Raw genomic sequence first — 23,157 nt, forward strand, 5'->3', positions numbered from 1 at the left:
CTAGTTTGAGATTTATATTTCCTTTTTTAACTATACTAGAATCCTCCACCTCTCCCCGCTGTAAAAAAAGTAACTTTTACTCTGAGAAAATTTAAAATGACTTACTTTTTACTTTTACTTGAGTAGGTTTTTTATACCAGTAGCTTTACTTTTACTTAAGTAAAATATTATTTAAGTAACTTTACTTTTACTTGAGTACAGTATTTTATTACTTTTTCCACCTCTGCCTGCTTTTAATTTTCATTGATAAGCTGCTTCAGATACATTTGATTGGACTGGAGCTTAACTTTGCAGGACAGTCCATACCCAGGAGTATTGAAGGGCCTGTCTGCGGTAGGGTCATTTGGGGTGATGCCCTCCAAAAAAATCCATTTGTGCCTTTTCAGTTGGTTCAAGACCTTCCGCTATATTCTGATTCACAAAGGATCAATTCCTATTTTCTGTGCTCACTGCAGGCCCTTCCTTATGTGGGTCCAATTTCCGGGGGACTGAGGGCAGGAACGGCCTTGTACTTAAAGGGAGTTGCTAGTACTAAAGGTGATCGGTAAGCAGTATATTAAATGACTGTGAACAAGAAGTTTTATTAAAAATGTGTGTTGTTAGCACATAGTCAGGGAAGGTCCCCAAGTGTTCACACACAGGGGAGATTGAACCATTAGTGGTTAAAAGTGTTGTACTTTTAGGCTGTGGGAATACATCTGCAATTTAAAAGAAATGTAAACGTAAAAGATATTCTTTGCTTTTTGCACTGGGGCTTTTCTAAACATACAGTTAGAGTTTTGAAGTCCAGTCCAAAATCCTTTGAGTCCCACATGCTTTTCTAAAACTTCTCACTTTACAAATATGTGCAAGTACTTAGTAACAGCTGTGCATAAGAAAAGTATTTTAACACATAAGCCATAGTCATATTGCAGTGTCCAAAGTGTAATGCCAAAAAAAATTATACATTTCATCATGAAACACAAAAGTTTGAAAAACCATTTGTCATAATTTGTGTTAAGTTGCTTTGATATGCCCTTGACTTTCATGCAGGTTTACAGTAAACTTCAAGACTGGGCAGGGTGACAATGATGACATTGCTTTCCACTTCAATCCCCGATACAACTCGAATGTGGTCATGAACACCTTCAGAAATGGAGGATGGGAGGCTGAGGAATTTGGTCCTAACAACCCCTTCAAAATGGGAGAAGCTTTTGAGATTTTTTTTGTGTTCAAGCCTGAAGGATATCTGGTATGTTCTTTGTGACCAAAACCTAAAAGATGCCTCAAACACAGTTAAGAAATTCTCTTCACAATGACCCCTTGGTTTCAATCCATCAGGTATATGTGAATGGCAGGGAGTACTATCTGTTCAAACATCGTATTCCATTGGAAAAAGTCTCAGTGTTGAATATTGCTGAAGATGTTGTGGTGAACCTTGCTGGCTTCATACAAGTATGGTGAAAAATTTTGAGAAGCTATGATAATGAAGTGTAAATAATTATTTTTCACAAGTATATTGTGGAGAGTAATGATTCTTCTTAAAATATTGTTTTCCCTCCTCCTTAGAACTGGTATAGTCTTGGCTTTTTGCGCTGGGGCCTTTCCACCATACAGTCAGAGTTCTCACTTCCAGTCCAAAATCCTGTGAGTCACACATGCTTTTCTAAAACTTCTTTACAATAACATGCAAGCACTTAAAGTAACAATTGAGCATGCCAATGGCATTAAACAAAAGAAGTCATTGTAACAAAGTGTCTGAAAGGTAATGCCTAAAAATTTCCACATTTCCCATGTCAGTGATTTTAAAACCTAACAAGGTTCTGTTTGACATATGACTGATGCCAATTTATTTTGCTTACTGCAGTCCCTTCCCTATGTGGGTGCAATTCCTGAGGGGCTGAAAGCAGGACTGGCCTTGTACTTTCAGGGTGTTGTTGGCACTACAGGTGACCGGTAAGCAGTACTTTTGGAAGCTTTGTATATGGAATTCTATCAACAGTGTATTTACTCCTAGAATTTAGTGGATCTCTTCAACACACACATAATATTAAATGATTTGTGGTCTAAGATGAAAGGCTTGTAGATTGCACAAATTTATCATGGGACATGAAAGAATATAAACAGCCTGTTGCTATTTAAAATCAGATGCCTTAACTTGCCTCCACTTTGGTGCAGGTTTACAATAAACTTCAAGACTGGGCGGTCTGACAAGGATGACATCGCTTTTCACTTCAATCCACGACACAACTCGATTGTAGCTCTGAATAGCTTTAAAAATGGAGGATGGGAGGCTGAGGAATCTGTCCCTGACAACCCATTTAAAGTGGGACAAGCTTTTGAGATGTTTATTGTCATCAAGCCTGAAGGATATCAGGTACACGCTGTGTCACACAAAACTCACAAAATGCTTTAAAAAGAGCTAACGGCTTATCCTCACCTTGACCTTATGGCTTTGATTTACCAGGTATACGTGAATGGCAAGGAGTGCTACCTGTTCAAACACCGTATACCTCTGGAAAAAGTGTCAGTGATAAACATTGAAGGAGATGTTACAATGAACCTGTTTGCCTTCATACAAGTAATTAAAATGTTTTTCACAGTTCTGATAATATCGAAGCATGAATGATACTGTGTGAGAAGCCAGTGACAATCGTGGTGTGTAAAGATCTTTTAAAATACACCTTTTCTCTTTATCCTCATTAGAAATGGAGCACATCTTTATTTGCCACGCAACTAAGGGGCTTCTTGCGCTGGTCTCCTTCCACCATACAGTCGGAGCTCTCGCTTCCCGTCCAAAATCCTGTGAGTGATCCAGTAGATGTTTTCCAGTGACTGTTCTGTGTGCAATGTAGAGGAAACATAAAATTAAACTGTGGCGCATACAAAATCCTGTTTTTACCAAAAAGTCAATTGCATACCGTAGAGCACGTGTGCCCTAACCTATTGCTGTCAATCGACTGTCCTGCAGTGTTCAGGCCCAACTCTAATCCAACACACCTGCTTTTAGTTTTCATTGATAAGCTGCTGCAGATACATTTGATAGGGCTGGAGGTAAACTTTGCAGGACAGTCCATACCCAGGAATATGGAAGGGCCTGTCTGCTGTAGGGTCATTTGGGGTGATGCCCCCCAAAAAAATCCAATTGTGCCTTTTCAGTCGGTTCATGACCTTCCACTATATTCTGGTTCACAAAGGATCAATTCCTATTTTCTGTGCTCACTGCAGGCCCTTCCTTATGTGGGTCCAATTTCCGGCGGACTGAGGGCAGGAACGGCCTTGTACTTAAAGGGAGTTGCTGGTACTAAAGGTGATCGGTAAGCAGTATATTAAATGACTGTGAACAAGTAGTTTTATAAAAAAATTGTGTTGTTAGAACATAGTCAGGGAAGGTCCCCATGTGTTTACACACAGGGGAGATTGAACCATTAGTGGTTAAAAGTGTTGTACTTTTAGGCTGTGGGAATACATCTGCAACTTAAAAGAAATGTAAACGTAAAAAATTGTCTTTGCACTGGGGCTTTTCTAACATACCGTTAATGCACTATAACACACCTTATATTTTATAATTATTTCTCATCTTAACCACTTCACAAACTTATTGTTTTATTTGTCCAATTTATATATTCTCCCAAATAGTTTATCAGATTCTCAATGTGTCTTTAAAACAAGATTCTTTCAAATAATTTCAAACTCCATCACACACTTTTGTGCTTTTTTGGGCAAGCTATACTTTTCCTATCGAGCACACTTATTTATTTTAATCAATCTTTTAAATGAATTATTCAGATTTTAAAAGCACATGTGTACTTCACTATAATAATTAATATTTTTGGCTACAATAACTCCATAATATCTTCAAATATCATCTTTAATACCCATCTTTTATAACTGCCTCTTTTTCGTATTGTATTCATATTCATACTTATATTCTTACTCATATTCATATACTTTCAAACTGTATCCCCCTTTCCAAAATTTTAAACAATCCTTCACTCCACTAGTGTAACACAACACCTCTCTGTGCCCTCTGCAGAGCCACAGAAGAAAGACACGCCCACTACTCACTCAGCCCCCACTTTTCCTCATCTCAGACTTGATCACTCAGACTCATGCTAGTACAGAGACATACACTCTCACACAGAAACAAATACAATTAAACAAAACAAAACTGTACTTTACCTAAAGTTCCTTGCTAATTAAAACAAAATAACCACTACACTTCCTCAACGTGGCTATACGACTAAAACAACAGACCATTGCACTTCCTCAACATGGCTCTGAATTAAATAAATATACCTTCAATATCGATATGATATTGACGTCTTTGCCATACACTTACCCAACAGGCAATAGACCTCTATGCCATAACACTTCCCCCAACAGGCCATAGACATGCAGATTCACTTCCTGTCCAACACTGCATATACTCTTACGCGTTTTCCTCACTTAAAATTAAAAATCTGCTTCGATTTACTGTGATCATCAAAGCCATCTCAACATAAAAATAATAATCTGTTCTAATACTACCAAGTACTGTTAGTAACAAAACAGATGAGTGCATGCACATATTTCCTTTGAAAATGAAACCCTTTATTCTTATCATTTAGTCTAATAATCATTCATTTCTTCTTTTTATTCTTAAATTTGGAAGAGCAGTTGTGATTAATCTTACCACCACGAGCCATCTCAGGTGAACAATACAATCTTTGAATAAGCAAAACGCTTACCTCTTTTTTTAGGTGGCGACCTGATTGTATTGTCAATCGAGAAGCCAGCTGTGGTCTCTGGTTCTGTGCTCTTTGTCATGTCCCATCTGTCTGCCAATTGTTGTGCTCTTTTCCAGCCCCATTTTGGGCGCCAATTGTTGTGGTTTTCCTTCTCGGGTTCTTTAAGAATAAAATACTCAAGCCGTAGGTTTCATTTTCAAAAGATAGACTTTTATTAACCAGAAAAATAAAAGCCGAGCAGTCCTGCAAAACTCCAAGACTCACTGAAGTCTCCTCCTATACAGCAGTTATTTAAGCCTGTCTTCGCACGCAATCCTATTCCCAAGGGTTTGTCACATGAAGAAACATATGGTTTATATCATATAGAAAAACATGGTGGTCTCATTCCTGGGATTGTAGGTCTTTTGTCCCTACCTAATGCATGCTGGTAATTTTCCTACACACACAATGGTACACTATGTGTTACATAACTGGTTATATCCATATAGAAAAACATAAAATCATAATGGTAAATATAAACATAATGGTAAAGTATTTGATACACATATTCGGATTAAAACAAACCACTTCATTTTGAAGTCCAGTCCAAAATCCTTTGAGTCCCACATGCTTTTCTAAAACTTCTCACTTTACAAATATGTGCAAGTACTTAGTAACAGCTGTGCATAAGAACAGTATTTTAACACATAAGCCATAGTCATAGTGCAGTGTCCAAAGTGTAATGCCAAAAAAATTATACATTTCATCATGAAACATAAAAGATTGAAAAACCGTTTGTCATAATTTGCATTAAGTTGCTTTGATACGCCCTTGACTTTCATGCAGGTTTACAGTAAACTTCAAGACTGGGCAGGGTGACAATGATGACATTGCTTTCCACTTCAATCCCCGATACAACTCGAATGTGGTCATGAACACCTTCAGAAATGGAGGATGGGAGGCTGAGGAATTTGGTCCTAACAACCCCTTCAAAATGGGAGAAGCTTTTGAGATTTTTTTTGTGTTCAAGCCTGAAGGATATCTGGTATGTTCTTTGTGACCCAAACTTACAAGATGCCTCAAACTCAGTTAAGAAATTCTCTTCACAATGACCCCTTGGTTTTAATCCATCAGGTATATGTGAATGGCAGGGAGTACTACCTGTTCAAACATCGTATTCCATTGGAAAAAGTCTCAGTGTTGAATATTACTGGAGATGTTGTGGTGAATCTTGCTGGCTTTATACAAGTATGGTGAAAAATTTCCAGAAGCTATGATAATATGATTCTTTATAAAATGATTCTTCTTAAAATACTGTTTTCCCTCCTCCTTAGAACTGGTATAGTCTTGGCTTTTTGCGCTGGGGCCTTTCCACCATACAGTCAGAGTTCTCACTTCCAGTCCAAAATCCTGTGAGTCACGCATGCTTTTCTAAAACTTCTTTACAATAACATGCAAGCACTTAAAGCTGTAGTCTACGATGTTGAAAATCGGTTGAGAAAGCCTGAGACGGTTAGTACGTTTTAAAAAACTCATCCCGCCCCTCTGTGCTACCCTCCAACCGGGAAACGAACTGAACAACGTCACTCATTCAAGCTTTGATCACCGGTAGTAAACATCAGAACAGAGATTTACCGAGCAGTAAACACATAAAGCCTTGAAGGAATGAACAATTACAATTATGATTGCAATTGACGTTATTTACATTCACAACAACGTTTGGCATACGTTTTCCCTCCTGAGCTTCAAGAAATGACTTTGTAAATATAATTACTTTGACCCGTGATACGCGATGCTAAACGGCTAACATTCCAATGCTGACCGGCAGCAGGAGCATGTTGTTACCAGACTGATAAAAAGATTTATGTAACACCACACACAAAATCTTTGTAAATATAATTACTTTGACCCGTGATACGCGATGCTAAACGGCTAACATTCCAATGCCGACCGGCAGCATGAGCATGTTGTTACCAGACTGATAAAAAGATTTATGTAAATCCACACACAATCTTTGTAAATATAATTACTTTGACCCGTGATACGCGATGCTAAACGGCTAACATTCCAATGCCGACCGGCAGCATGAGCATGTTGTTACCAGACTGATAAAAAGATTTATGTAAATCCACACACAATCTTTGTAAATATAATTACTTTGACCCGTGATACGCGATGCTAAACGGCTAACATTCCAATGCCGACCGGCAGCATGTTGTCAGACTCATAAAAATATATTTATGTAACCTCACACAATAAAAGTATAAATAGATGCCTACCTGTTCAACAAAAAGTCCGCCGTGTCGGCGTCGGTTTTCAGCCCCAAATCTCCCTGAAGCACTTTTTCACACTTTTTTTACCTCTGCTCTTTCCTCTACAGACTTCCCTTTTCTTCTAACCTTTACTGTAGGGACAAGAAGCTTGCTGCTGTCGGTTAGTTTTTTTCCATTAGTGAGATGTTGCTGCTTCGCTAGCTAACATACACTGACACAAATTTCATGTCGCAGGCACGAGAGGGGCGGTGTGCGATGGGGTGGAGACGCGATCGCGAGGTGGATTTTCAAGCGTACAGGGATTTTAATGAGAGCAGTTAACCTACTCAGATAAATTGACCAATGTAAGCTGTCCGGCCGGACAGTTTACATTGGTCAATTTATCTGCTGCCGTACACCCAATAGACTGAATGGATTTTTTAAATTCTTTTTTCTCTTCATATTGTTAGGATTTTACTGTAGAACCATAACCAGCATCTAAACGAGTTTATTAATAATGAACAATCTTTGAAATCGTAGACCATAGCTTTAAAGTAACATTTGAGCATGCCAATGGCATTAAACAAAAGAAGTCATAGTCACACAGTGTCTGAAAGGTAATGCCTAAAAATTTCCACATTTCCCATGTCAGGGATTTTAAAACCTAACACAAGGTTCTGTTTGACATATGACTGATGCCAATTTATTTTGCTTACTGCAGTCCCTTCCCTATGTGGGTACAATTCCTGAGGGGCTGAAAGCAGGACTGGCCTTGTACTTTCAGGGTGTTGTTGGCACTACAGGTGACCGGTAAGCAGTACTTTTGGAAGCTGTGTATATGGAATTCTATCAAGAGTGTATGTGCTCCTGGGATTTACTCAGGGAAAGACTGTATTCCTGCCACACACACATAATATAAAAGGATTTGTGATCTAAGATGAAAGGCTTGTAGGATGTACAAATTTATCATGTGACATGAAAGAATATAAACAGCCTGTTGCTATTTAAATTCAGATGCCTTAACTTAACTCCACTTTGGTGCAGGTTTGCAATAAACTTCAAGACTGGGCGGTCTGACAAGGATGACATCGCTTTTCACTTCAATCCACGACACAACTCGATTGTTTCTCTGAATAGCTTTAAAAATGGAGGATGGGAGGCTGAGGAATCTGTCTCTGCCAACCCATTTAAAGTGGGACAAGCTTTTGAGATGTTTATTGTCATCAAGCCTGAAGGATATCAGGTACACTCTTTGTCACACAAAACTCACAAAATGCCGAAAAGACAGCTAACAGCTTATCCTTACCGTGACCTTTTGGCTTCGATTTACTAGGTATATGTGAATGGCAAGGAGTACTACCTGTTCGAACACCGTATACCTCTGGAAAAAGTGTCAGTGATACATATTGAAGGAGATGTTACAATGAACCTGTTTGCCTTCATACAAGTAACTAAAATGTTTTTCACAGTTCTGATAATATCGAAGCATGAATGGTACTGTGTGAGAAGCCAGTGACAATTATGGCGAGTAAAGATCTTTTAAAATACACCTTTTCTCTTCTTCCTCATTAGAAGTGGAGCACATCTTTATTTGCTACGCAATTAAGGGCCTTCTTGCGCTGGTCTCCTTCCACCATACAGTCGGAGCTCTTGCTTCCCATCCAAAATCCTGTGAGTGATACAGTAGATGTTCTGCAGTGACTATTCTGTGTTCAGTGTAGAGAAAACATTAAATGAAACTGTGGTACATACAAAATCATGTTTATACCAAAAAGTCACTTGCATACAGTAGAGCAGGTGTGCCCAAACCTATTGCTGTCAATAGACTGTCCTGCAGTGTTCAGGCCCAACTCGAATTCAACACACCTGCTTTTATTTTCAAGCGACCCTGAAGACATTCATAAGCTGCTTCAGATGCATTTGATTTGGCTGGAGCTAAACTTTGCAGGACAGTCCATACCCAGGAATATGGACGGGCGCACCTGCAGTAGAGTCATTATTGTGATGCCCCAAAAGATTCCAAGTGTTCCATTTTAATCAGTTCAAAACCTGGCACTATATTCTTGTTAACAAAGGATCAATTCCTATTTTCTGCTCTCACTGCAGGCCCTTCCTTATGTGGGGCCGATATCCGGTGGACTCAGAGCAGGAACAGCCTTGTACTTAAAGGGAGTTGCTGGTACTACAGGTGATGGGTAAGCAGTATATTAAATGACTTCAAACAAGTAGTTTTACTAAAAATGTGTGCTGCTAGAACATAGTCAGGGAAGTTCGCCATATGTTAACACACAGTGGAGATTGAACCATTAGTGATTAAAAGTGTTGTACTTATAGGCTGTTGTAATACATCTAAAACTTAAATGAAGTGTAAAACTTAAAAGATAGTCTTTTCTTTTTGCATTGGGGCTTTTCTAACATACATTTAGAGTTTTGAAGTCAAGTCCAAAACCCTTGAGTCCCACATGCTTTTCTAAAACATCTCACTATTATTTGCAAGTGCTTAGGAACAGCTGTGCATAACAATGGCATTCAAACAGATAAGCCATAGTCACATTGCAGTGTCCAAAATGTAATGCCAAAAGAAATTCTAAATTTCATCATGAACCTTAAAAGATCGAAAAACTATTTGTCATAATTTGCATTAAGTTGCTTTGATATGCTTTGATTTTCATGCAGGTTTACAGTAGACTTCAAGACTGGGCAGGGTGACAATGATGACATTGCTTTCCACTTCAATCCCCGATACAACTCGAATGTGGTCATAAACACCTTCAGAAATGGAGGATGGGAGGCTGAGGAATTTGGCCCTGACAACCCCTTCAAAATGGGAGAAGCTTATGAGATTTTTTTTGTTTTCAAACCTGAAGGATATATGGTACGTTCTTTGTGACCAAAACTTACAAGATGCCTCAAACAAAGTTAAAAAATTCTCTTCACAATGACCCCTTGGTTTCAATCCATTAGGTATATGTGAATGGCAGGGAGTACTTCCTGTTCAAACACCGTATTCCATTGGAAAAAGTCTCAGTGTTGAAAATTGCTGGAAATGTTGTGGTGAACCTTGCTGGTTTCATACAAGTATGTTGAAAAACTTCCAGAAGCTATGATAATGACGTGTAAACAATTATTTTTCACAAGGACAATGTGGAGATGAATGATTCTTCTTAAAATACTGTTTTCCCTCCTCCTTAGAACTGGTATAGTCTTGGCTTTTTGCGCTGGGGCCTTTCCACCATACAGTCAGAGTTTTCTCTTCCAGTCCAAAATCCTGTGAGTCACACATGCTTTTCTAAAACTTCTTTACAATAACATGCAAGCACTTAAAGTAACAATTGTGCATGCCAATGGCATTAAACCAAATAAAGTCATAATCACACAGTGTCTGAAACGTAATGCCTAAAAAAAATTCACATTTCCGATGTCAGCGATTTTAAAACCTAACACAAGGTTCTGTTTGACATATGACTGATGCTTATTTATTTTGATTACTGCAGTCCATTCCTTATGTGAGCAAAATTCCCGAAGGGCTGAAAGCAGGATTGGCTTTGTACTTTCACGGAGTTGCTGGCACTACAGGTGACCGGTAAGCAGTACTTTCGATAGCTGTTTTTCTGCAATCAAATCAACAGTTTATGTATTTCTGGAAGTTAATCAGGGAAAACTGTATCCTTCAACACACACACACACACACAATATTAAACTATTTGCGATCTAAGATTAAGCCTTGTAGGATGTACCGGTTCATCAAGCGACTCAAACAATTAAAAACAGTTTGTTGCCATTCAGATGCCTTAATTTGCCTCAACTTTCGGCAGGTTTATAATAAACTTCAAGACTGGGCGGTCTGACAAGGATGACATCGCTTTTCACTTCAATCCACGATACAACTCGATTGTAGCTCTGAATAGCTTTAAAAATGGAGGATGGGAGGCTGAGGAATCTGTCCCTGACAACCCCTTCAAAATGGGACAAGCTTTTGAGATGTTTATTGTCATCAAGCCTGAAGGATATCAGGTACACACTTGTCACATAAAACACCTAAAAGACAGTTAATTGTTTATCATCACCTTGACCTTATGGTTTTGATTTACCAGTTATACGTGAATGGCAAGGAGTACTACCTGTTCAAACACCGTATGCCTCTGGAAAAAGTGTCAGTGATAAACATTGAAGGAGATGTTACAATGAACCTGTTTGCCTTCATACAAGTAATTAAAATGCTTTTCACAGTTCTAATAATATCGAAGCATGTATTATATGGTCTGAAAATGCAGTGGCAGTAATGGTGAGTTAAGTTCTTTTCTTTCCCTCTTTAGAACTGGGACAGATCTTCATTTTTTATGAAATTGAAGGTTTTGGTGCTCTCAGCCCCTTCCAACATATTCTCACAACTCTTACATCCAGTCAAAAATCCCGTAAGTGACAAATACTTTGTAGTTACTAATCAGCGCACAATTAAATCCAAGCGATCAAAAAATGTGCTTTACCTAAAAAAAGAAACATGAGAATGTGACAGTAATAAAAAAATACCAAGCACAACCTTCTACTTGCCATAGAGCTGATATGGATTTGTTTGTGCTTACTGCAGAAAATGCCCTATCTGGGCCCAATTCCCGGGGGAGTGAAACCAGGCATGTGCTTCTATTTGCAAGGAACTGTTCTTAGTAACGCTGCCGGGTAAGCATTTCTTTTGCTAGCTGTGTGTTTTCATCTATATAAAATGCTTTATTAGAATTAGACCTCCAATATAATATAAACATTCCACTTCTATATGATCTAAACATGATGCATCTGTATAAGTTTGAGAGTAGGGGTGTGCATTTTTATTCATTTCGTGTAATCCATATTCTAAAAAAAGTACTTGATTAATCGGGTATGTGGCATTTAAAGAGGCGGGGCGTTTGCGTCAAGGTGAAAAAATGAATGTTGAAAAAACTATAATAAAAAAATGAACACATTCTAGATTATAAATAAACATTCCTCAAAAAAAATTCCTCATCACAAAAAAGTGGTAACACTTTACAATAAGGTTCATTTGTTAACATTAGTTAATGTATTACTTAACATGAACAAACCATGAGAAATACATTTGTTACCGTATTTATTAATATTTGTTAACGTTAGTTAATAGAAATAAAGCTTTTAATTGTTTGTTCATGTTCGTTCACAGTGCATTAACTATCGTTAACAAAATTTTAATAAAGTATTAGTAATTGTTAAAATTAACATTAAAGCTCCACTGTGTAGTTTTTTGAGTTAATTCTTAGCAAAAATTTGTTCTTTCAAAAGTATGTGCTCATTCATCTGTAATTACTTCCACCCACTAATCAAAGTATTCTCCTTAGTGTAGAATCTGCTATTTAGATTACATACTGTCAAGTCGCTCGACTGGCTGAATCCATGTTGTGCCTCCATCTTTGAAATACATTCGCCGAAGAGGGACAGTCCTGAAATTCAAGCTCCGCCTTTCGCGCTTTCAGACTAAATTCTAGTGGCCGCTAGCTGAAGCCTCCCGAGGTTGCATGTGTAGGTGGTATACGTCATCAAGACAGTCTTATTTCAGAATATTAACAATTATAAAGCTGACAATTATTCTTAGTTAATTGTAAATTGATGTAATATGCTTATAACTTGCGAATGTACTGCTTAGTTAACTTAAATAAACCAGGCTTGATGACGTATGCAGCCTGCATATGCGACCTGCGTAGAATGAAATCCTTCGAATTCAACAACAGCTGCAAACCGTGATGATCCCGCGATCTAATGCTTTGATTTGGGGCAGATTTGAAAGCCTATTGAAGACCTATTCACGAGAACATTTAAACAAGTCACCAAGGAAGCAAAAAGTAGATTTAAAACGACAACGCGACAGGAAAAACAACAAGACCAAAGTCAATACTGGAGTTATGTTAGTTTTCCAAGATCATGAGGCTCAAGGGACGCCAAATTTGCTTACTTTCTATCTTCTCCACAGGTAATTCAGCATATTCATTTAAATCTATACAGTTTATGTTGTAAACTCAAAGTTCTATAATTCCTTGGCCAACTATAGCATGGTTATGCATAACACTTGTTAGTGTAAACACACATGTGGTTTAATGTGTTCGAACAGCCACGTGTCATCTCTCCGTCCATTTATGTAATCTGAGGTACTGAGATAAACGTTTTACATCTTTTCTGACCTCTAACACGAACACACCGTGTACAGCGCTATAGCCTTTAATTGATAAAACTAAAGCGGTTGATCAGCGTGTCTTTAATTAGTTTAATTTTACAACCGTGTGAATGTTGCGCGATCTTATTTTAGCAATATCAGAGAAAGCTCTTACATATAGCTACATGGACAAAACATTGTGTAACATGTTTACTTAAAACATAAGCATTTAAACCCGTCATTACTCCCGCTCATGTTTAAATGACAGGAGAGGGACTCGTCCACAGACCATTCCTTCAGTAATCTGGAGAGAAGTGGTCAAAAATGGACCGAAAGAGATGGATTTAAATACCAAGTTTAATCGTGATGTGTCTCGCTCGTCCACTTGTGATCCGATCGACGAAAATACATCTTAATACCAAGTGTAAACAGCCCCTGTGATATTTTTCCTCGCGTCGATGAAAAAGGAGTGTTTGTATGTGATTTAAAGCGGACATATCATGAAAATCTGACTTTTTCCATGTTTAACATAAATCTGTGTGCTGTGACGGATCACAGGCAAAGGACACAGTGAATTGTTCATTATTTTTTATTGCTTTTGCTTTGTCCTGGAAGCAATGTTAACCTTGGCATGACACGGCCACCGTACGAGTTAAAACGCGTTCTGAATGGGGGGGGGGGCTAGAAAATCATATTCAGTTGTTTTTCATATAGAGTTTTAGCACTAGATGGGAGTAGATCCTACACAGTGGAGCTTTAACAAAGATTAATAAATGCCGTATAAGTGGAGTTCATTATTAGTTCATGTTAACCAATGTAGGGTTAACCTTATTGTAAAGTGTTACCAATTTTTTTACAGGTTTGTCACAACATGAGAGTGAGTAAATGATGACAGAATTTTCATTTTTTGGTGAAGTTTTTTGCTATCATTTAGCGATTAGCTGTGTTATCCTCTCACCTCATCTCATCAAAATGTTATGTTTATAATCTGTCTCTCTGGTATCTCTTGACATTTGATGTTTGAATATGAGGTGATAATGTATTGAACTTGTGACAGCGCTGTACATCTTGCACCTGAGTGATTGTATATTTGTCTTATCAAAGTGAATCCTCTGTTGTGAAACCGCAAACACCTCACATCACTTAGCATTGCGTGGACCGGCCAGAGTGCCATGGGAGCAGACTTCTCTGTGTGCTTTTGATGTCATAAACTGATCTGTCTACACAGCCCAACACGTCAAGTCAAACACATACCCAGTCTTTACTACTGACCACAGGTTCTAGTTAGACCTCCACAGGCCCCCATGACAACCACAAAAAAAAAACACAATCATCGTTTTGTGATCAACCGTCGATGTCATGTTCAAGTACTCATGCCCATCCCTACTTGAGAGTGTGCATCCAAAGATGCACATGTAGCACATCTTACACAGATTTAAAGTTTTTTCCATGTCAGATCATCCGTTAAATTAGTTTGAGAGAACTTGAAGTAAAAAAATCTTTGATCTTTAGAGCAGTGCTTCTCAAACTTTTTCGGTGTGCGGCCCACTTGTGTCAGTGAATCCCTTTGTGTCCTACGCCCAAAGAAAATGTATGACATAAAACATTATAAAACTGACATTTTTAATTAAGCAAAACTAATGAGATAAATGAGTGTATTGTATAAAAGTCAAAGCTGGTGCCCCAGATACAATCTTATCTTGTTTGAGAACCACTCCTTTAGATGGTGCTTGTTAACTCAATTCTATACAGTTGTATAATGTTTTTGCGATAACACTAATAAGAAATGTCCTATTTTTCGCACATTTGCATTTTCTCATGCACAATAATAGGATAAAATAAAAACTTGCATTCCACTTGTATGTAAAGTAAAATTACTAAAGGTTTTAAAGATTGAGTGTAAGATTTTTTGTTACTTTTGTAAATAAAATTAATTAATATATATGATTCATATATATTATATATAAATCATTTTTAGTGTAGTAGTTGTAGGAATTCATTATGAAATATGAAAGACTGACAGACTTTTTCCTCATTTGCATTTAGTTGCTTTGACACATCTCAACTTCAATGCAGGTTTTCAGTAAACTTCAAGGCTGGGCAGGGTGAGAATGATGACACTGCTTTTCACTTCAACCCACGAATTAACTCGAAGGTAGTCCTGAACACCTTCAGAAAAAAATGGGAGACTGAGGAATTTGCCCCAACCAACCCCTTTAAAAAAGGACAGGCATTTGAGTTGTACATTTTCTTCACACCCCATGGATACACGGTGCGTTTCATATGTCACTGCATGCACAAGAAATGTACATAGCCTACATTTTTACAACTTTTTTTGCAATTGCAAAATGAGGATGTGTCTGTAAGAATGAAAACATTTAAAATGAATATGATTAAAATTGAGGCTTAACAATTAGGATGAGCTACTGGCACTGGGTTTTATGTACTATATTTGTTATAAACAGTGGGAAAATTGGTTTCAAACACATTTGCATTTATTTTAGTAAAAACAGTTCTAGTGCACTAATTTAAACCTGAGATTGGTATTAATGCAGGAAATCTACAAAGATTAAAAAAATTATAATGACAATCCTTAAAAAACAGAGAAAAAGAAATGCAAATCGTTGAAGCCTTAAAATGTAACTAATAAATCTTAAAACTTGTTCTTGTAGGTACATATGAATGGCCAAGAACTCTGCACGTACAAGCACCGCATGCCTTTGGACAAAGTAAATACACTGTTGATCAAGGCTGATATCACTGTTGGCATCTGCGGGTTTTTGAAGGTGAGTGTTACAAAACAATGTACACTTTAGCTTTGCTAAGCTAGGCTAGTGTCCTTTAAGTGTATATCCACTGTACCTATAAACGGTTATCATTCACACGTTGCACATTTTTTCTCACAGTGTACAATCTATTGCAAATACACATGACCACTGTTCTATGTTGTTTGATCTTTAAGTTATTTTTTTTTTATCTTTTTAGGGCATGGAAGGTGGTTTTATGTCTTTTTCCACTGTTAAACAAGCTCAGCCTATTATGGTAGGGGGTTGTATCCCTGTCCCTACTCAGCACTCTCATCAAGTTACGGGAGGTGCTTGTGTCACTACTCATCATGGTTCCTTTCCTCATCCTCACGGTCATGGTCAGGGTCTTGGTCACGGTCTTGGTCACGGTCTTGGTCTCGGTCATGGACATCATAAAAAGTGAAGTTTACACATCTAAATATTCACACATTATGCATGACATTGGCCTCAGTCTATGGCCATGACATCACTGTTATTGATGTTTTGAAAATGTCAAATAAATCTTAAACACCTTGTTTTGGGTTGAGAGTTTTCTTCCACAGTACACAACTGCATTGCTGCTATAAAGCTATAGAAACTGTTATACATTGTTCATTGCAGAAGTTGTTTAGACATTTTAAGGAGAGTGAAATCAAATGACAACTGAAGAGAGTTTAATAGAAACTCAGTGACCTACATGGTTGATTTGGCAAAACAAACCTAAAGCCGAACACTGACATTTAAAGAGAATAATAACATTGGCACCGATTTAATGTATAGCATAAATATAACTTAACTTAAAAGCTATAGTTTTATTGTAAATTAGTTTCAAAGACAAATAGCTTGCAGGGAAAAAATATTAAGCAAACTTTAAAGACAGACAACTTGTAATAGTAAATTCCCTAAAAGAAAAAAATATGGAAACTTTTTACATAAATTAAATCTACAGTGTTGTATGAACTAAATACAATGATTTTTTTGGTCAATATTACCACATTTATTACCAAAATACAAAAAAGTTGTAAAAACATTGGCGATTCACCATAAACATGTCAGTACTGTGTTGTACAATTACAGAATTAAACAAGCTCTTGTTTCGTAATAATGTATGATAATAATTTATATTTATTATGCTAAAATGCTAAAAATGTTACTGTTGAAGTCATCTGTTAAAGCATGAAATGAAGCACTATGGATCTGTGAATTTGAGTGTAATGTGGGTTTATAATCAGTAATGAACTTATCATGGTAATCATTCAAGCACACACACACACACACACACACACACAAACACACACACACACGCACGAACGCACGCAGGCACACACACACACACACCATAGTTTGTGATAGACTTTATTGATCTCCTTCATTTTCTGATGAACAGAGTTGTAAATATCCCGTCATAGTCAATTATTATCCGTCATTTATTGTTTTAATGATAATAATTGCTTTTGTTTACATTTCTAATCATGAACTTACAAGACAGGCATACAAGTCAAAATGTTTATTTATTTATTGAAGCAGATGACTGCATCACTTTACATGTTTAACATCACATGTAGCAGAATTAATTTTTTTCTCACAGTAACAGCGAATGTGATAAAACACAATTTAGAGTTTAGAAACCAGTGCGTCATTAGAGCAACACACTGCCACCAACTGTATGTGTATACCAATTACATTAGACACACAAACATGACACACACACAACAAACTCAGTTTTTTTAAAATAAATGATAACATAGCTAACAGTAAAATAGTAGAGATAAATTATTTTATTTTGTATTAATTTGCACTCTATATTTAAACTTTTTGGTAACATGTTAAAGTAGCTTTCCTCTCTGGCCATCTTTAAGGGGGTGGCACCCCAGCACCCCCTATTGACCAGCCGCCACTGCCCCAATACCTTAATAATGCATGTTGCCATTTCCTTGCTATTCCATGTTTCTGGGACGAGTATTATGTGAGATATAAGAGGTTAATAAGAGGTAAATGTAAGACGTCAACTTGAGCACAAATGTTCAACATGTGTGCACATATTTTTGCATCCGATTGAGAAGATGCTGCAATTCACGTGTTTGCATACTTTTCTCCTGCTGATCGGATCACAGATCGGAGTACACCACCCCTTTCAATACAATCAAAATTTGCATCCGATCGACCTCAATTGTATTGACTAAGGTGTTTACATGATGGCTTTTCAATATGGTTGAGCCATCAATACAATTACAGCTCTTTTGGCAAACGGTGTTGGCTAACGTTAGCTAATGTAAGTCATGTTATGTAAGTCATGACTTTTATTGTTTTCCCTGTTTGCTGTTTCAAAGCCTGCATGATAGACTGCGCAGAGTTTTGTGACACATTTTAGCTCCCTTTGCGTGGACATGATGCTCAGATAATCCGGTATTTTCCATGGCTTTTTCAACTTTGCTGCAACGTACTGGTCTGTTATTAGGCAACTTTACTGTGTGTAAACATATTTCTTGTGTGCATGTGTGGCAGATCGCGTTAACCAAAGTATAAGAGATTTGATTTGTTCATATTTGCCTGTTCAGCACAAAGTTTGCATGTTTTATCGCCTCCGCTGTCACTAACTGGGTTTCCATCCAAACATGAAACGAATCTTTTCAAAATTCGCAAATAAAGGAAAACAAAGACATTTGAATTAGGTGCGTTTCCATCAAGTTTTTTGAGAGAATAACAGTGGTATTGGGTAACCTAATAACCAACAGTAAACAAAACAATGGAAAATGGAAACATGACTGCATGTAGTCACAATGGGCTCAAAAAGTTTTTAATCTATTTGCCGTGCAGCTTGTAATTAAAGAAGGAATGCAGACTTTATGAAGGAACTAGCAGCAAGGACATTGCGACGATGTTGAGCCCCATATACTGTATGGTAAAGACAACTCCAGCAGAAACAGCTAGACGATCAGTCCCGTGGGTTTAATGTTCTGTTCTGTTTCTAAATGTTTCTATACAAATTGTGGATATATATTTTAGGAAAGGGGTCCCTCATATGTGGAAGTCCCTGCCGTAATAAAGTTTGAAACTCCTGGTGCAGAGGACTCTCTTCTAACTACTGCCAGGCAAAAGTTTGCTTTTATCCAGTAACTGGAAATAAACCTCACCTCAACCTATTTGTAGTCAACCAGAATTTCTATTACTGCCACAACAAATCCACTTATGTAAAATAAATCCATTTACATGGGTGTGAGCCTTGCAGCACTGAACATGTTGCTTGCCAGGATGCATGCCCGGATCGCTTCATTGCTTAACACTTGCTAAAATGAAATCTATCTTTGTTAGCTAGCTTTACTACCTGTGTACCAAACAGATGGAGAAGGAGCAAACTACAGCCAGTAAGGAGACTGGTCTAAGCTACGTTGACTCACCCTGAACAACCTGACTGCATGTTTTCTTTTCAGCATTTCTAACAGACATGACAGAAACTAAACAGAATATTTAAAAGAATATTTTTGAAATTTTTGTCATGTCTGTTTTGTAGTTCATGGTTATTGTAGTATTTTGTGTTACCCCACCCTAACTGTCTTCAGTTGTGTCTTGTTAGCTCTAATTGGTGTCTGTATATAAAGCCCTCATTTTGCCTTTGTCGTTTGCGACACAAACACAATTCAATAAGCAATGTTGTTCATTAAAACATAACTTTTGCTGAATTTATTATTATATTTAAATAAATATTGCCAAGTGATGTATTTAAATGTGTTCCTAGTTGAAAAAATGAACTTCAAGCGATTTGTATTTGTGACTGGAATTAAGTAACTGATTAGTTGCTCATGTGAAAAATTTGTTAATTAATAATGTTGTATGGTATTTTATTGATACAGGCCAGTTCTCTTACTGAACACCCTGACCTTTAACAAGAGCTCGAAATTAACTTTTTAGTAGGTAGCTCTGACGCTCCAAATTTAATAGTTAGAAACACCAGCAAAAATTTTAGGAGCATCCATTTTAAGTTATAGGAGCACCACAACTTCATCATCCTGAAAATTAAAAGCTTGAAAATTAAACTCGATCTTAAATTATTTGCAACACACTTGAGCATTGCCCAATTTTAAACAAGCTTTTTTGCTGAAGAAGTCCCCCATGCCCACTCTCAAAGAGAAAACTGATATCTACACCGTCAAGGAGGTCCTGGATTCCAGATATCAAGGTTGGATTCTGCAATACTTGGTAGATTGGGAAGGCTATGGACCAGAAAAATGATCCTGGGTACCCTGGGATGACATTCTAGATCCCTCCTTTCCTCCACAACCTGATCCTTATCCACCAATCACCAGAGTATAAAAGTCATAGTTATTTCACGTTTGTCTGGTCTCAAAAACTAATCCATGTTTTTGTGCAGACGTGTCCAGCCATGCTCCCCAAGATGTCCTCAGGGATCTCCTCCTCATCGGCTCCTTATATCTCCATTCATTCCAGGAACCATCTACAGCAAGAAGGAATAAACTCTCACCTGGTCTCATGTGACATTCCCCTGTGTGTGTGCTGCAATGTTCCTGATCCATTTTACATTTGCTTCAATAAATATCAATACTGTTTTACATTAAAAAAAATAATAATGAACAGTCATCCATTGGGATCATACCCAGGTTAGGAGAGCCTGATCTGGACGTGTGGCCATGATGGGCCAGTGTCTTAACCTTAGGAAAACAAACAACGTATGGTTTCCAACAGATAATCTATCAAAACTTGTGGTTATCAAAAACTGTAATGTTACAAAACAACACATAAGCATCTAGTTAGCAACACATTAGCGATTCAAAACTTTTAACAATATGTAATTTTTGTTTTCTCTGTCTCCATAATATAACTTAAAGGCACACCACGGAACTTTTTGGCCACTAGGGGGCTCTAGACATGTATTTTTCATGTCTAGCGCCTCTAGAGGCCACAAGCGCCACAGCACTGTCGCAAAGGAAAAGAAGACAACTCTTTAGGTCACAAAGTCCGCGGTGTGCCTTCAAGAATTTATGAATATAATTTCATGGGTTTTATATTTTTTTCAAATGCCAAAAGATTGCGTACGTTTACAAGCCAGTTGTAACGGTGGTCGCTTGGTTAAAGTTTATATATATATTCAAAAATTGGCCTTAATGGGGAATTGAACTCAGGTCACCTGTGTTATAGGCCCATGATACTACAAGGGTGCCACAGAGCCACATGACAGAAGTTACTCTCTACACTCCTCAAGTAGCCTCCAGCAAAATTCACATTCATTGTTCGGGCACCAGACAGGACTTATATAGGAAAGCAATATAACATTACTTACAAGTCCAAAAGCATGACGGCCAAGTCAGCATCAGTCAGAAACCACTCTTCCTCCCCTAGTCCACGCAAGCGAGCGAACGCTGGCCCAATATTGAAGTCTTGTACTCTTATTTTAAAGCCATGTCTGTAGTTCTTTGTAGTTCTTTTGTTCATTGGTCCGTGTGATGATTGTTCCCCAGGTGTGTCTTGTTTTCCCTGATTACCCTGTGTATTTAAACCTAGTGTTTCCAGTGTCTGAGATCGATCGCTGTTTAGATGTTGCGTGTCCCTTGTGTTCCCTAGCTCATGTTTTTGCTTTGTTTACCTGTATATTTTATGGAATAAACTGCATTTGGATCCGCTTTCGCCTCATCGTGTTGCTACCCGTGACAGAGTCATTGTTTACTTTAGGATTTTTACCTTTTGCATACCATTAATAAGTACTAACACGCACTTACACATCAAAGGAAATGTAAAACCGTGAATCGGATAAGAGTTGCGCTTTAACTCGGGCCCCAGGTGTGCTGGACATTAAGCAGCATTCTCATGGTGAGAAACATCCGTAAACATTGAGCAGGTAAACACGTCATCTGTATCAAAATGTTATAAATGGCCCAAAGCTGTTACCTTCTATTTGCATTCTGACGTTGTCCATTGTAAAGTCGGTGATCCTTATTCTCCGATCACACATAGTGCTTACCAGTTAATTACAAGTTATCCTACAGCCTCTCTTACGGGTAAATAGGCAGCACTTATTTACCAGAAAGGCTCTGTTCACACATGATCTGTTAACTGCAATTTACCAGTAATTTACAAGTGAAGATTGTATCTGTGTAAGTGACTTATGTCAACACATGAACAGACATATAGGGGTGGTTTCCCGGACAGGGATTAGACTAGTCCTAGACTAAAATAAATTTAAGAGCTGTCAAAACTGAAAACAACTTGCACTTACATATCTTAAAATACATCGGTGCCCTTTGTTTTGCCTCAAAATACACACAAGTAATGTTTTTAGAAAGGCATGTTTGTTTAAACTAGTTATTTTTCCTAATTAAACTAAGGACTAGTCCTGTCTTAATTTAATGTCTGTCCCGGAAACCACCCCATACAGTCTTGGCAATGTATTAATTGACAGGAGAAATCAAACTTGGGCATTGCAGCAATATTGGCTATTAAAGCTGCCATCGGCAACTCTGGAGGATTGAGCAGTTTCCAAATGTTTACAATTTCATGCCCCTCCCCCACTACCACAGAGCAACCTCCATTCGAGCTCATCCTCGTCAGCGCGTGTGCACCAGTATTATTGTAAATGCATACTTAGCAAGAATACTTAGATTACTTACATAACACTCTGAAATACAATCAATGGTTGATAAAGCACAATTACCTGTAGAGAAGAAATGTGGCAAGCTCTGCATTAAGGATGTGCCCGAAGCCGAATACGTTATAACGAATTTATCCGAATAACAGAAAAAATATTCGGCCAGACATCAATCACACAATCACACAATCACGTGTTTACTGGAACAGCGCTAAATTATAAACCGCTTAAAGCACGTATAATATGTGTGTCAGGAACAAGAGAGAGACTCAATTGCAGGTAAAACACAAATTTATTATAAAGTTGGAAAACAATGAAAAGTCTCTTAAAGCTCGGCCCAGGATTGGATGGATAGGCAGAAACAACCAGGCAGATGACCGGTGGAGAACTCAGATCCTCAGAGCTGACTACAAGGCCAACTGGAAGCCCAGTGTACGACAATGCCAGCAGAGATGGAGTAGATAGCTGATAGGCTCTGGGAGACAAAGTCAGTGCTGACTACAAGGCCAACTGGAACCCCAGTGTACGGCAGCGTCAGCAGAGAACCATGTATCCGACCCGGGTGGCGAGCGTTGAGGTGAAGAGGCAGAGAGGCTGGACTGAAGAGTAGAGAAAGAGAAGCCTGGCTGGACTGAAGAGGCAGGGAGGCTCGACTGGACTGAAGAGGCTGGAGAGAGGA

The 23,157-nt window shown here is 37.9% G+C and overlaps 1 protein-coding gene across 1 annotated transcript; it reads left to right on the top strand.

The window, feature by feature from the left end:
• The first annotated feature begins 201 nt into the window (after positions 1 to 201).
• On the top strand, positions 202 to 16,416 carry LOC135773402 (uncharacterized). Its single transcript, XM_065282960.2, has 28 exons — positions 202 to 544; positions 1,033 to 1,231; positions 1,321 to 1,434; positions 1,549 to 1,626; positions 1,847 to 1,935; positions 2,158 to 2,356; positions 2,447 to 2,560; positions 2,686 to 2,784; positions 3,208 to 3,296; positions 5,535 to 5,733; positions 5,823 to 5,936; positions 6,023 to 6,100; positions 7,662 to 7,750; positions 7,985 to 8,183; positions 8,274 to 8,387; positions 8,513 to 8,611; positions 9,047 to 9,135; positions 9,617 to 9,815; positions 9,905 to 10,018; positions 10,133 to 10,210; positions 10,435 to 10,523; positions 10,756 to 10,954; positions 11,035 to 11,148; positions 11,257 to 11,355; positions 11,529 to 11,617; positions 15,171 to 15,366; positions 15,767 to 15,880; positions 16,080 to 16,416. The coding sequence occupies exons 2-28, from the start codon at positions 1,118 to 1,120 to the stop codon at positions 16,302 to 16,304; spliced, it is 3,393 nt and encodes a 1,130-aa protein (XP_065139032.1). The 5' UTR covers positions 202 to 544; positions 1,033 to 1,117; the 3' UTR covers positions 16,305 to 16,416.
• The last annotated feature ends 6,741 nt before the right edge of the window (positions 16,417 to 23,157 follow it).

The sequence above is a fragment of the Paramisgurnus dabryanus genome, chromosome 9 (genome assembly GCF_030506205.2).
Source record: "Paramisgurnus dabryanus chromosome 9, PD_genome_1.1, whole genome shotgun sequence".
NCBI classification, from domain to species: Eukaryota; Metazoa; Chordata; class Actinopteri; order Cypriniformes; family Cobitidae; genus Paramisgurnus; species Paramisgurnus dabryanus.

Coding starts and splice junctions, on each gene's coding strand:
- LOC135773402 (XM_065282960.2), top strand. CDS start 1,118: ATGAACACCTTCAGAAATGGAGGATGGGAGGCTGAGGAATTTGGTCCT. Junction 10,955..11,034: donor TCAAGCCTGAAGGATATCAG/GTACACACTTGT, acceptor TTGATTTACCAG/TTATACGTGAATGGCAAGGA. Junction 11,618..15,170: donor GTTCTTAGTAACGCTGCCGG/GTAAGCATTTCT, acceptor ACTTCAATGCAG/GTTTTCAGTAAACTTCAAGG.